At 39.7% G+C, this 13056-nt stretch overlaps 3 protein-coding genes across 3 annotated transcripts; 1 reads left to right on the top strand and 2 right to left on the bottom strand.

The window, feature by feature from the left end:
- The first annotated feature begins 54 nt into the window (after positions 1-54).
- Positions 55-4400, top strand: zwilch (zwilch kinetochore protein). Its single transcript, XM_068723199.1, has 18 exons — positions 55-198; positions 389-431; positions 519-611; positions 992-1143; positions 1232-1422; positions 1553-1632; positions 1705-1860; positions 2008-2079; positions 2169-2262; positions 2357-2409; positions 2497-2596; positions 2689-2768; positions 2860-3016; positions 3145-3173; positions 3251-3387; positions 3485-3580; positions 3882-3997; positions 4109-4400. Exons 1-18 carry the CDS (start codon positions 149-151, stop codon positions 4195-4197), a joined length of 1788 nt encoding a protein of 595 aa, XP_068579300.1. The 5' UTR covers positions 55-148; the 3' UTR covers positions 4198-4400.
- Positions 4401-4799: 399 nt separating this feature from the next.
- Positions 4800-8552, bottom strand: lctlb (lactase-like b). The gene is made up of 12 exons (XM_068723164.1): positions 8379-8552; positions 8191-8278; positions 7980-8086; positions 7755-7883; positions 7506-7601; positions 7335-7389; positions 7076-7237; positions 6718-6995; positions 6460-6586; positions 6157-6356; positions 5998-6061; positions 4800-4915 (listed from the first exon to the last, which is right to left on the bottom strand). The coding sequence occupies exons 1-12, from the start codon at positions 8550-8552 to the stop codon at positions 4800-4802; spliced, it is 1596 nt and encodes a 531-aa protein (XP_068579265.1).
- A 1469-nt stretch (positions 8553-10021) lies between these two features.
- snapc5 (small nuclear RNA activating complex, polypeptide 5) lies at positions 10022-12479 on the bottom strand. Its single transcript, XM_068723165.1, has 4 exons — positions 12328-12479; positions 11665-11792; positions 11499-11579; positions 10022-10581 (listed from the first exon to the last, which is right to left on the bottom strand). Exons 2-4 carry the CDS (start codon positions 11752-11754, stop codon positions 10393-10395), a joined length of 360 nt encoding a protein of 119 aa, XP_068579266.1. The 5' UTR covers positions 11755-11792; positions 12328-12479; the 3' UTR covers positions 10022-10392.
- Between the last annotated feature and the right edge of the window lie 577 nt (positions 12480-13056).

Genomic DNA, 13056 nt, shown 5'->3' with positions numbered 1-13056 from the left:
TGTGACCTCATGACGTCACCGCCCGAGTGAGCGCGCGACAGTCAAAACATTCAATACAAACAGTCGCACCCCGTTTACCCGTTTACTTCTTCTGTGTTTTATCCATGTGAATCGCTTTGTAACCGGGGATCTGTTGTATGCTTGTGTGATGGGCTCAACGGTGATATCCAGTGCTAAGGAGTTTTATAATGTTCTTCGGTGAGTTAACTTGTGGATGCTTAACTTCACGAACGTTACCAATTGTTTAGCTTTTTAGATGAAGTCAAATGGACGCAACGCAGTGGACGAGTTGTCAGCCTTTAGCTTAACTTTACGTGTTAATTATTCGACTTATCTTGGCGAGGTACGGTTTATTTATTTGGGTGCGTTATGTGTCTTTTGATCGAAGGTCTCTTCAAGATGAGGAAGGCAACGACCCATGTACATATGAGGTAAAATCTGTCGTAATATGGTGTATGTATATGTATCTGTGTTACACCGTAATGAATAATGGTGTTTCTGTATCTGATCGGTTTTAGGAGGACATCCAAATGTTACAGATGAATGGAGACAGAGTCCCTGTGCTGAATATGTACTGTGGCAACCAGCCAGTCTTCATCTGTGAAAAAGTTGTGAGTAAAGTTAATGCTGTGACTCCCTGAATATAGTCAAGGTGTCTGTAAGCCCTACACACGTATTACTGCGTAACATGATAACATAATAAACACACGGACATTGTCTTGCATTTTTAGAAGTCTATGATTTCTTGGTGTATGGGTCTTTCTGGTACATTAACAGTTACTTTGGATTTTTTTGACATGTTGATGTTGGTTTGGGATGGCGTACATACGTTCACAACGTAAAATTAATTGCCATAATTGTTTATTCCAACCATAGATCATTGTAAAAGCAAAGGATATAACTCAAGATACCCGCATGTACCCTTTTTCTCCTACAATTTTATTAAAACACCTCACTAACTAACTTTGTTTTTATTTCTTGGTTTCTCAAGGTTCCAAAGCTACATGGACCTGATGATCAACCAATGACTGAAACATCAAACTGCTCTGACAACAATGATGATGATGATGATGCTGATAATGCTGATGCTATTGCTCTCCTGACAGAATTGGGACCACAGCCACTCACAATCATGAAAGCAAGGTGACCAACGGTAGTGCACAGAGTAGGATTGCATAACTAATACACTGTTGATGACAATCAAAATGCATTTTTTTTTTCTTTTTTACAGACAGTTGCTGTCTTGGTACACATTATCTCAAAATGCTAATGTCTCATCTGTGGACAACAACCCTGCCTTACACCCTCTATGGGTGCGATGTGACATGTCTGATCCAGCTGGAACAACCTGGTTTGGAGCTGAAACGGTCTGCATGGGCAATAGAGTGTCTGGTGTCAAATTATACTCTGTTACCTGCAAAGGTATAGCCCAAAGGCTTTCAATAATCCATCCTTGAAACATTATCAGTATAGTGAATAGTTTTTTTATTTAACTCCTGTGTGATTTTGAGGTTTCTGGCATTTGCTTTATTCCAACTTTAATTTGTGTTAGGCTCAACTGTGGACAAAGGATCCCTCATAACCTTAGACGAGCTCAAGCAAGAGCACAAGAAGAGGCACCACCCGTCCTCGGTGAGTGTGCATCCTTCCCTCTAAGTCAGTGTGAATGAATGTTCATTCACTTACATCCATCAATGCTTCCAGATGGCAATCAAAGGCAGTGCCAGGTTCAACTTGTTTGGCTCCACTGTTGTTGAAAACACCATGATTGAGTCACAGAGTAGTGTGACGGTGGATTTCAAATGGAGCCATGTGGAGAGTATCCTTGAGACCCCACCCCTGTCCTCGATAGCAACATTGGTAAGAACCAGTCATTCACATTCTAAACATACTCTTTCTTGACCATAAATACTGACTTTATATATGTAATTTTGCAATACCATTTAAAATACAGAAGAAATTGGTAGATTTTGTGTACTTGGCTTGATTATTTTTGTTCATGTGCAGAATATCAAAGTTGCTAGCGGGGACATGAAGAGCCCGATGTATGAGATGTACAGGGAGCTGGAGTTTCTTCAGGTTTGTGTCTCACAGTAATCTGACATGAATGACTGTTGACAACATCATACAAATAGGTATCGAAATATATCAGATTCCTGTTATTTCAGACTCTTGCTGATGGTTTGAGAACTGGTGAGACTGAATGGGTGGAGCCTTTGGAAAGCATGTCAGCTGTAAATCTGACCAAGGCCTTCCTAGAAGGTATCTGCTTCTTTTTAAATCAATGCACATTTATTACGATTTAATGCTAACAGTTAGTTCAGAATATTATTTAGCTTTTTTATTTGTCTTTCAGAGCTTCAGGATACTGCAAAGACACTACAGGACCAGGCTGCCAAAAAAGCAAAGGTATGATGGAATAAAATGACTTTTCACAAATTTATTAATTTCAGAATAAATGTGCTAGCTTTCTTGCTTCTTCATCTTTTCTTAAAGACCACACAGCCTAAAACTGAGACCACCGACATTTTCAAGTCTTTCTTGGAACGAGGCGATTTGGATTTTGTGGAGCAGCTGTGGGTTCGGATGAGAAAGAGTGAGTCAACTTCTATATTAAGGAAACTAGGATTCACTTGATTTAGCATTACAAACGGACAGTGACAACCATTTTCTTGTTTTTCATTGCAGGTGTGACTTCATATCAAGACATTGGAGACTGCCTGAAATTGGTCACGGAAGCTCTAAGATACGGTGACATCAAACCTTGGGTATGAAATGATGCAGCTCTTTAAAACTGTTTATTGCTGAGAATAGATTGAGGGATGTTTTGTGTAAAAACATTTGTCTAATTTCCTCTAGATTCACAGAGACAGCAGCAGCTCCCTCAGCAAGCTCATCCTGCAGTCTTACCACCAGCAGATTGACCATGTGTCTCTCACGGGTGTCACCCCTGTCCACATGCTGCTGGAGATGGGTCTGGACAAGATGAGAAAGGATTACATCAACTACCTCATCGGTATCCTCTCAAACATCACTCTGAAGCTCCGTATAACTCTATGTCCTTCACGTGTGTTTCAAAGTTTTACAGTGATGTTGAAAGCACAAACTTTGCTTTGATATTCTACTATTTGCTCTTCCTCTCAGGTGAAGAACTGACAACTCTTAACCACTTGGTAAGACGGTTTTACTGACAACTATTTTGTGATGACTGTTAACAAAATATTCTAAGTTTAAATATTTTACTCCATAGTGTTATTACCTGAGCACAGAGGTTGATCTGCAGGAGCAAGTGATCCGACTCAGAAAACTGCACCATCTGCTGGAAATAATAGTGACCTGCAGTACTTTCCTGGGTTTGCCCTACGACCGGCTCTTCCTTCTCACACAGTAAATGAATTTGCCTTTTTTGCCAATAATGTATAAGAGTTCAAAATGTTCTTTCCCAAAGATGACATGTAAGTACACACTTTTTCTTTCCCCTTAGATCATGTTTGCAGCACTACAAAACACACCCATATGATGAGGAGCATGATTTCAAACTGCAAATCAAACCCGCACTGATCAGCCATTTCTACCAGAAGTAAGGAATACAACCCTTTGCACACTTACTGCTTCATTACATCCGAAGAAAATGGTAAACTAAATTGAAATGTTTGTCTTTACGTTCATGTTTTAACACAAAATAGTAATTTGTTTCACCCACAAAAGTGTCAACAAAGTGAAACGGAAGGTGTTTCAAACCCACTGTATCCTGTGTAGTTTTTGATCACCTAAGTGCCAACTGTGAAGGTCTAACAGGGGCTATTGTCGCATCCCTTGTGTGTGTGTGTGTGTGTGTGTGTGTGTGTGTGTGTGTGTGTGTGTGTGTGTGTGCTCCACAGAGAGCAGCCAGTCCTGTGGGGGGCTGAGGTGTCCAGTGGCCACGGTTCTCGTGAGGTCAGGACATCCGTACAGCTCAGTGACAGACCACTGGTGGATCATGTTATCTTTGAAACAGGTGACCTTAATGCGCCACTCCAAAATATAGTACATGCCATATAGTTACAAGTGGTTATTATCCCGGTAAAGTATAAATAAAATGTTTCTTCTTTAACTGTTCTGTCTTTAGATTACCCAAATGAAACCGTGAATGGGGACGGTGAGAATCCTGCCTTCTTCTCCACCACGGTGTGCTGTAGTCTCGTCAACTTTGCCTGAATTTACACAGAGCACCACTTAAATACAAAGGAGGTGTTAAATGTCATTTTTGATGTTCTCTTCAGCAATTAACATGTTTTAAAATGCCAGAAGAACTAGCCAAATTACCTTATACTACATCACAAAGTGTATGTTTCTGTTAATATACTGTTATTTTGTCAAATGTCTTGAATAAACAACTTCCAGTCCGTTCTGTGATGCTGCCATGGGTTTTCTAAATGCATCTTTATTGTCACATTTGCTGATTTGTTCTATGTTCAATATAGCAGTTGAAAGACTGTTTTTGCTGAACAACTTAATACAGAAGGTACAATAGACCACAAGGGCTGTTTGCAATGGTAATATTCCACAGCAATATTGTAATAGGAAAATCCGACATGTTGCAGGGCTATCCACACCAGAGTGGCTGGTACTAAATTTATTATAACAGGCTAAACCAATGTTTTTACAACACTATATGCACATCAAATTAATGAAGTCACTAATTCTCTTGAAATTCAGTTCAAATAATGTATTTATGTTCACGCATGGACCATTAAAGAAATGAAGCGCTTGCAAGATGTGTGTGTATTGATGTTTGTGATTGTAAACATGCACACTGTCTAGTTCCGCCTCCGCAGCAGGAACATAAGGAAGACGGCGCTGAGCAAAATAGAGAGTGTGCAAACAGTGGGAACAACAATTTCAGTCACCATCTCCATGTGGCTGGTCAAAGGGTCTGCAATGCACAAACACACACACACACACACACATACATTAACAAATCACCAGCATTATTACGTAGTTCAGACACTGCTCACGAAGCGAGTGATGACGCTCAAGCACAGCACTCAAAGGGTTAATATTTGTCCCCTAAATCAAATCATCCTTTATCTCATTTATAGTGAGCATGAGGGATTCCTTACCATGTATAAGTCTTAGAATATTGGCAGCAGTACTCCGCTGTTCCTCTAATAAAAAAAAGAGAAAGTACGACACTTTAACCCTTTGAGAACTGCATGAAGCTACTGGGAAATATTTCATAAAGCAGCATTCTCACTGCCAGATAACTTTTTAAAATCAAATCTTCAAAAATGTTTTTATTATCGCCAGACATCAACCGGCATGGCTGAATCATGTTCCTTTCCCTCATGTTGAAGCTTTGCTTTCTAAATTTAATTATAATACATCAGACAGTTCCATATATAATCCTGCTTTGTGAAACACCCTGTGGGCACAAGTCCACAGAGAAGCTTTATGCTTATTGAGTTTTTGTCAAAGCTGCTTGCAAATTAGATTCAAGCACACTAGTAAAACTTCAGATAAATGAAGGCATAGTTGCACACTATAGAGGCATGTCTTAGTGTTAAACTGCAGAGGCTTATTCTGTTGGTCAAATTTAATACAGCACCATCACAAAGCAACAATAACCAAAAATGGACATTAATGGACGACATATACCCTCAAGTTCTAAACTTCATCATGCACTGGCCAAACCTTTGGCATTTCTGCATGTTCCTTGGATTTTCTTCTAGCTGGGGGGGGGCAAACAAAGAAGAAATCTCAGATATTCTGTTAGAGATTTAGTTAATTGTGTTTTAAACTTCCATAATTCTTTTTAGCTAATCATTTGTTCATGTGTGTTTCTGAGGTGCAGTAACACATATTCAAGTCAATTCTTGATCTTGCTTGCATTTAAAAAATATTGGCAATGTTTTAGATATTTCTTTTTATTTATAGAATCTTTATTTGTTTACCCCAGCTAGTTGTTCATCACTGATCATCGATCAACATGGACAGGGATGTTCTAGACAAACTGACCTGCAGCTAGGAGCTGGTTGCTCGAGGAACACGTCTCAACAGCCTTCCTCCTCCAGTTCTCAACCTGCAAGAATTTAATTTTTTTAGACAAATATCTCAAAAGTGTGTCTGGAAAGGATGAGAGGCGGGACTTTGTAGTGACCCTGTTGTATCTCTTACCTCTCTCTGATTGGGAAATCCATTGGAGCTGATGACGCGTTTGTAAAACTGGACAGAAGCTTTGGGATAGCGGGGCTTGTTTTTGTTCCTGAAGTCCACATAGTACAAGCCAAACCTCTCGGAGTACCCTTCATCCCACTCAAACTTGTCCAGCAGGGACCATGCGGTGTAGCCCTTCACATTGACTCCATCTTTGATAGCTGAGTGGCACCACATGAGAAAGAGTTAACCGCAAAAATTGGATTGGACTTTGAATACATTTGACCCCAAATTACCAAACAAGACATGTATGAGCCCATTCACCTTTCAGCATCTCATTGATGTAGTCTTTATAATACTGTATCCTCCAGTCATCACACAGTTCTGTGCATAACATCTTCTCAGAGACTCCATTCTCCGTCACATAAATCATTGGGTTTCCGTACTGAGACTGGATGGGGAACAAATCAATATACAATGAGTTGTCATTTAAGTAGGGCTGCAGTGTGCTAAGATCATTTCAGCTTCCACACAAAAGTCAACAAGCCTGTTCTGCATGATTCACTATTCACCATAAGTCACCTTGACAAAATTGAGCAGACGTCTGAACCCCCATGGCACAGAGTAGAGCCACTCTGACCCGGGGTCAGGCCATCGCGGGTCAACCAGCTCAGCCAGGTCACGGTCAGTGAAGTAGCTGCTGCTACTACGAACTGATGGGTTGTTCTTTTGGGTGATGTAGCGGGTGGTGAAATGACCGATGCCAAGGAAGTCACACGTCCCCTTGATGTAGCTCTTCTCTTGGGAGGAAAATGTGGGCAGACGGGACGTCCCAAGGCCTTGTTGGTTACTCTTTCTTCCTGCATACAAAAGTAGTGATTAGTTAATTCTCCAAACACCAAATATTGCTTCAAGATTAACTGTTTACAACTCAACTTACCGATGAAGTCTTTCATTACTTGAGGGTAGTCTCCATGAAAGATGGGTGTGGCAAACCAGCCCAGGTAGAACTGGACATATCTCTCAGCTGCTTCAATGTCTTTCTGGTTGCTAATATCCACCGGCTCTCCCCAATCCCCAGACAGAGAGATGCCAACCAGACCTGCAGATGAGGACAAGAGCTGTCAACACTAAGACAGACAGCACTGTTGAGAGGAAAATATTGAATTAAGTTGCTTTCAAGAGTTTGACCTGTTTACCTTTTTGTTTCCCCCTCCATTGTGTATCATAAGAGTGCCAAACTTTTGCATGTGCCTATGAAAAAGATTACTATTATAAGTATGATTTACGTTTCAGTTCAAAGTGGCATATTCTTGTTTTTTATTACTGAATATATATATATATATGCATATATATATGCATTGTCCTACCTTGATTATGTGATGGGCAGCTCTGTATGCCCCTGTTCCTTTCAGCCTCAGTCCAGGAGCATGCTCACCGGTCTCATAGCCTTCAACAGCTACAGACTGAAGCAGATTCGCAGATTATGGAGTAATAGTGTGAAAAGAGTACTTATAACAGGTAGAAAAATATTAATCCAAGCTCTATAATGAAGACGAATCATATGTTACAAGGCAGGTGTGAATGTAAAACCTGCAAATCATTGATTTTCAACCTACCCATGGATTGTTGAAAGTCATCCAGTACTTGACTCGTTTGCCAAATCTTTCAAAGCACAGGTTTGCAAATTCATTGAAATGGTTGACCATGCTTATATTCTGCCATCCACCATATTTCTCTTGTAAGACCTAGAAAAGCAAAGAGTACATTGACTTGGTAAAGAAGAATAGTCATGTAATGGAAAAGGTCTTCAATTAGGGATTATCAGTGTTTTGCATACCAACCTGTGGAAGATCCCAGTGATACAGGGTAACAATGGGAGTGATCTTGCTCTCCAACAGGTGGTCAATCAGCTCATCATAGTACTGTATTCCTTTTTCATTTATATGGTCTGCTGCAAATGGTATTTAAGTGTCGATAGTTTAAGCTGTTAACAAATGAAATCATATATGCCAGTTCAGTTCCAAAAGGCTTGAATTACCAGCAGTTACTTACACTTTATGCCAGTGGGGATGAGTCTAGGCCAGGATATGGAGAAGCGATAGTGGTTAAGCTTCAGTTCCTTTATCAGAGAAACATCATCCTGTACAACACACACGCAATGGAGTGAAATATTCAGATATATTTTTGACCCCCTCTGTTCTCTCTATATCTCTCAGACACATCACACCTGATCACCCCACCTTGACTTTGTGGTAGCCCTCACAGGAGGAATCCCCGGTGTCATTTTGTTGGATTTTGCCTTTCTTATGACTGAACACGTCCCAGATGCTCAGTCCTTTTCCATCTTTGTCCCAGGCTCCTTCTGTTTGATAGGCTGAACTGCCGGCACCCCACGAAAATCCTAATAAATACATAAATGGCAACAACCAGATGACCAGCTCTTAAAATGTACTGCCACTATCCCACTGAGCAAAAGAGCAATTTTTGTTTACCAGCTGGAAAAGTGCCATAATAGAAGGAGCTGTGGCCGTTCTTTGTCCAGTCGAAGTCCTCAGCCGAAGACAGACACAGCACCAACACAAACACATGACACACACTGAATGCACAGCGGAGCAGCATGGTACTCCTGAGCCTGCAGCACAGTCACTGTCTGGTTCTGCTCCAGTCCCTTACTGTCGTTTGCACACAGAGGAGAACCATTTAGCATCACAATAACAAGCTTGGTCTGGAGAAAACATGTTATATCTAAGACACATATACACACATGCTTACACCTTTCTTTTCTTTAAAACAAAAATAAAAATCTGTTAGTGACAGAAAAATGTTTTGATATAGTCACTGTCATCAAACAGTGTGAAAGCATCCAATATGATGGACTAGGGGGGGTCCTGCATCCCTAATGCAGAGCCAATCACCCCTTTTCAAACTCAATGGAGTGTGAGCTCATCCTGCTGAGGCAGACAGATCCCATACAATCTACAGTTTCACCTCTGTAAGCAAAGTGAATGTGAGAGAGGTTGATATATTTACAGTGCACAATCACATGACATTGGATGAACCTTTCAACACATGCAGACTTTATTATTACCTCATTTGACAATTATAAGGAAATTAAGGCTATTTGTTAAGCTATTTGTTTCCTTCCAGGCACTGAGGAACATATCACATGCCAGTTTTATAGTCTAATAATCCTGCACTCGGAGTGATATATATGCTTTATCATAAAATGCTAAATTGAAGACATTGCATTATGATACATTTTGGGAATTTTAAATCAGACCTAACCTAAAAAGTCTCAAGAATTCCTATGAAATACGAATACTAATTGTTAAAAACTTTGTTTTTCCCAAGATATATCATTTCTCACTTAAAATTTTTGTTTAAGTATTCCTGCAAATTATCTTTTAAATTACTCGTGCACAATCCATAACCATCACTCCATAACATTTGATTCACTCGGTCCGGTATTTGATGTCCGATTACCTGTGTGCTTTATGAAGAATTCATTTGCAGCAGGTGTGTGCACTGAGCTCAAGTCCCCGGGTGAATGGGAGCTCTCCTGGAACAGCACCGCATGTAGAAAGCTGAATATATCTATTGGTGCAGTCTCTATTGTATGTTGCCTGTTGTAGCACCACCCTTCTCCAGAGCGGTCCCTGCTGTCACTGTAAAAGCTGGCCGCATTGTGAGGCTCACTGTATTGTTTTAGCTGTTTAGAAAATGCTGAATGGTTTGCCGGTAGAAAGTGTTTGCACTGCATTATACATTTGCCTGGGTCAGGTTAGGACAATTTTACATAATCAAAATTCCTCTTAATAAGTAAAACATTCATCACATCTGAAAAACAAGTGCACATTGTAAAATATATCAGATCAGTCAGATGAACCCTATGCAAAACATTTTATTTTGTGCTTACAATGATCATCTCGTACATACACACTATCTTCTTATATGGCCCAGCCATACATTTTAATGCTAATCCTCGAAATGCAATATGTCTAGTAAACTATAGGCACCTAATAACACTGTCTTACTGCATTTTAGTGAGACATTTCTCACAAAATTTGACACATGAATTCTAACATGTTGTTGATGACAAGCCTGGAATCACGCACAGGAGAGGGCAATGTTAAACTGTAAGTGTAACTCACTCCATCCAAATAAATTAAACTCCATAAGTGATAAACGGGTAAACAAATCAACAGATGTCCGTTTACATGTGGTTCTTCTTCAGTGGTGCAAATATTGAGAATCTCAGTAATCATCCTCCTCCTCATCATCCTCAGGCGCAAACCCAAGCTCATTGTCATCTTCTTCATCATCATCGTCCTCGTCATCCTCCTCCTCATCATCATCTTCCTCCTCCATATCAAAATCTACAGCGGCGTTCAGTAGCAGTTTGGTTTGATTGATCTCGCTCTCATCGTCAAGGTTAATATGAACCTGAAACAAAGAAAGCAAATAATAAACATAAACCTGTTTGAAATTAAATCTTAAAAAGCAGGGAATCTGTGTGCAAGACACAACTTTACAAACAGTTATGAGAATAGGAAACATCCTTTGTAAAATATTATTATGTTATTTGACATTAATCTGGGAACCAATATATTTTCAAGTCAAAATGGGAGTGCACGTCTAGCTGGAGTAGTATGTCTTTGCAAATTGTTTTTGATGACTTTCTGCAAGCAATAAGCATCATGTGACTCTTGTAGCTCTAGAAAAAAAAACTGTTTGCATGCTGCCATGTTTTAGATGCAGTGATGATGATCAAGTTTTGTTTTTTAGTTTTGAGATTTATGATTTCATATGACCTTTATGATTCAGAGTTCTTAAAGAATACTACAATTGCTGCAAAAAACAAGTAAAACCATTTATAACATTATCAATGTAGTAAACAAAGTAAAAATCCTATTATTTATGTGATTCAATATCTCAATCGCTGAATGACACAAACAAGCTTCCTTAGAAGGCTCATATGTTTCTGATTAAAACAATCAAACCAAAAACAGTCCCAAAATATTTTAGTCAGTGCTTTGGCGTGCTCCAGAAGAGTCAGATTAAATTTAGGGATTAAAAATGACATAGCTTTTAACATAATCAGATTAACACATGTTTACCAATTTCCTATCTTAAGGTTATTATTTTGTGTTACCTGGCCTTTGTGTAGAACTATAAATGCAATAGTGTAGAGTACTAGTAGTAGTGAATACATCTGATTTTCAATTTCAACAAGCCAGCTTAAGTGTGAATTAATCAACAAACACAAGCAAACTATTCGTGAGAACATCTTAATATGACAGATGGTGACTCCTGAGCATTTAGCAGGGCTGTCCCTGATGTTCTCTCTAGCAGTGCTTCACCTCAGTTTCTGGGGAAGATCGTTGAGGGTCTCCTTCTTCTGTTTGAGCACTAATGATCGATTTCAAGGCCCCTTCTTCAAACTGAAACAGAGTGAATAGACAGCATGTAAACCACAGGGAGCACAAACATAGGCACAAACTCAACTCTGTGAACTCTCTCGCTCACCTTCAACCTGTTCAGCTGGTCTTGTAGCATGACTTTGATTTTGAGGAGAGTCTCCTCTTCCTTCTTCAACTCCTGCAGACGGCTGTGCATCTTTGCTGGTACTGCTGCAGTCAGACCATTCCTCAACACTGAGAGGCAAATGATGAATAGTCAGGGAGACAGTGTCATGCCAGATGTGATGTTGATTACAACGGGGATGGGGGTGGCAACGTTTTCAACCTGTCAAAATGTTTTAGACTGTAAGTCACTCATTGGAGGAGTCTTACTAGTAACGCTATGCTAGTGCAAACTGTGTGGAATATGACGGGGAAGGTTAGCATTAGCTAGTTTGCTGTTTCATCCTCTTCCTGTCCCACTTATCTAGCGATAGATTCCAATGAACATGACAATTCATCAACTCTGCTCCTGCCACTGTAACGTTAGTGGGCTACAATTGTAGTACTTAATAGTAAAATATAGAAGTGCTTCTATCACATAGAAGTATACAAAGATCAACATTTGAGTCAAATTGAAAAAAAGTAACGGTTTATAAACTGTTACTGCTAGCTAAGGAAAAAAACAATGTGGCTAAATAACGTTAACTTTAACGTTAGCGGCAACCTTAACGTTACCCCCAAAATAATCCTTTCTCCACACATACAAGAATGAAACTCAGACTTTTACCTTTATTTATAAATTCTGCCTACAGCTCCATATTAACGTCGAAATCGGTGATGAACAAGATAACGTGCTTCCGACAGCTTTTGTTTTGAATTCCGATAGCGGAGCTGTTATGCTACACAGCTAACGTTACTAGCTAAAGTTTGGTTCCTGTGGTTAAGCGGTCATATCCGGACTTATTGTTACTTTAAAGACTGTCGGAAATGTCAAGACGTTGGTGTCGGGAACGAAGGGTGTGTCAAATAAGACAGTGTGAGCAGTATCTTTGGTTTTTAAAACAAAATCTATTCATCACAGTTTTGTTCTCCTGTTCATTTTGATAAATAGTTGTCGAAAATAATCCACAACACATGCCTTTAAAATAACCCAAAACTCGCCTGCCTTCTAACCCAGAAATACGACATCACGAGAAGCACTTAAAGGCAACGGTAATAGTAAAGCAACGTCGACTTTGTCGACACCTTGTGGTCAAACGATGGTATTGGCCGCTTTACCTTTTGAGGGACTCCTGGCACTGTAGTGTTACTATTCCCGTATTCAAAAATGAAATGCACTGTCCATTACTGGGACGTGTCTCTTATTGATTCATACACATACAATTGTTTTATCTCAATGGCTGGCAGTGGGGAAATAAGTACTATGATCAGACCCTTTACTTAAATGCACCACTACAATGTAAAATAAAATAATGTGTCACAAATAATAGTCCTACATTCAAAATCTTACTGAAGT

Source organism: Cebidichthys violaceus, unplaced genomic scaffold (assembly GCF_023349555.1).
Source record: "Cebidichthys violaceus isolate CVI_PGR_0920_01 unplaced genomic scaffold, fCebVio1.0.p SCAF_3, whole genome shotgun sequence".
Lineage (NCBI taxonomy): Eukaryota > Metazoa > Chordata > Actinopteri > Perciformes > Stichaeidae > Cebidichthys > Cebidichthys violaceus.
The sequence above is the reverse complement of the archived record's forward strand: the minus strand, read 5'-3'. Positions and strand labels throughout refer to the sequence as shown.